General features: G+C 43.1%; 1 protein-coding gene across 1 annotated transcript; it reads right to left on the reverse strand.

The window, feature by feature from the left end:
- Positions 1-202: 202 nt before the first annotated feature.
- Positions 203-1,489, reverse strand: LOC113756092. Its single transcript, XM_027299887.1, has 2 exons — positions 1,253-1,489; positions 203-1,147 (listed from the first exon to the last, which is right to left on the reverse strand). The coding sequence occupies exons 1-2, from the start codon at positions 1,487-1,489 to the stop codon at positions 203-205; spliced, it is 1,182 nt and encodes a 393-aa protein (XP_027155688.1).
- Positions 1,490-1,835: the final 346 nt, after the last annotated feature.

A 1,835-nucleotide genomic window follows, 5' to 3' on the forward strand; every position in this document is an offset into this window, starting at 1 on the left:
CTTGCCTCAAATCTAGCTTGAAAAATACCACGGCCCCTTGCAATTGATCAAATAACTCATCTATGTAAGGCAAAGGGTATTTGTTCTTAATAGTCACATCATTCAAGCCTCGATAGTCTATGCATAGCCTCAAACTTCCATATTTCTTCTTAACAAAGAGCACTGGAGCTCCCCATGGTGAGTCACTTTCTCTAATAAAACCTCATCCTAATAAATCTAGTAACTGCAACTTCAATTCTTTTAATTCAGTTGGAGCCATCCTGTAAGGCGTCTTAGAGATAGGTGCCATCCCCGGAGCTACATCAATTTTAAACACTATTTCTCTCTCTGGAGGCAACGTCTCTAATTTCTCGGGAAAGAAATCGAAAAATTCCTTCACTACTGGAACGTTTTCCAACTTCACTTTATCCTCAGGTGTATTTATAAGAAAGATTAGATATCCTTTAGCCCCACTACTCAACAATTTCCTAGCTCGAATCCCTGAGATTAAAGCAGACGATGCTAGTCTACCCCTCACATCTAACTTCAAAGTTGCTTTCCCCGGAATGTGCAACTCTACTAATTTCATCTTACAATCCAATTGAGTTTGGTATCGAGCTAACCAATCCATCCCAAGCATCGCATCATATCCCTTAATTGTTAGACTCATTAAATCTTCCAACAATTTCCTCTCACCAATCCAAATCTCACAATTTCTATAAATTTTATTAGCAATTTGGCACTGGTTCCCCATAGGAGTCTTAACTTCCAAATCAAAAGGCAAGAAATCACACATTACATCTATACCCTTCATAAAGTTAAGATCTACGAATGAATCGGTTGCCCCGGGATCAATTAAAACCTTAGTTAGGCGATGAAAAATGGGGATCGTATCTTCTACCACTTCAGTTGAGTTAGGGATTTGCTGGTTGTCTAAGGCGTAAACCCTAACTGGCACTTTTGGTCGGCTCCCTTCGGCACTCGATTGCTTTGAAGCGGATCTAGCAGGCTGCTGAGTATTTCCTCCTTCCTTAGAGGCACTAGGGCAACTCGAAATCTGATACTCGGCACTACTGCAGATCAGACATTTTCCGTACTTTCTCCAGCACTCGGCCTCAGTGTGGTTAGGCTTGCCACAGTATCCACAAGTCACACGAGGAGTCACGGCCTGATTAGCTTAAGAATTCCCTTTTTGCTGAGCTCGTCCACTCTGATTTCCTTTTGGTAGGGCTCCCCTTGATGGAGCTCCTCCTGGTTTTCTTAGTATCCTCACTCCTCCATCCCCTCTTCCCATCTTAAGGGGTTGGGTAGATTTCTCGGACGATCCAGAGGCATTACTTGGATTACCTCTCTTTCTAGCATGAAAAGCTTTAGATTGAGACTTAACATTCTCTACCCTCTGTGTCTTATCCAAGGCATCCGTAAAAGTGGTGGTCTGGGCGGCTGCTAGGGATTCTTGGATTTCTACATTTAACTCTTGAATAAACCTTCTTATCCTTTTGCGCTCCATGATCACTAGCTCGGGGCAAATTTGGAAAGTTTGGTGAACCGTTCCTCATACTCGGCCACACTTAGCAACCCTTACTTCAACTTAATAAAGTCATCCTCCTTCTTTTCTTGTATCATTGGCGGGAGGAACTTGGCATTAAACTCTCTCTCAAAGTTTGCCCAAATCCAGGGGGTTTGATCTCTTTTCCACATCGCCTTAACAACATTCCACCATGAGCGCGCCGCTCCCTCGAACTGGAAGACGGTGAAATTCACCTGCCTTTTCTCGGCATAATCTAGATCGACAAAGATCTCGACCATCCTCTCAAACCAATTTTTTACCGTTTTGGGATCAGACCCTCCATGAA

Source organism: Coffea eugenioides, unplaced genomic scaffold, assembly GCF_003713205.1.
Source record: "Coffea eugenioides isolate CCC68of unplaced genomic scaffold, Ceug_1.0 ScVebR1_1963;HRSCAF=2906, whole genome shotgun sequence".
Lineage (NCBI taxonomy): Eukaryota > Viridiplantae > Streptophyta > Magnoliopsida > Gentianales > Rubiaceae > Coffea > Coffea eugenioides.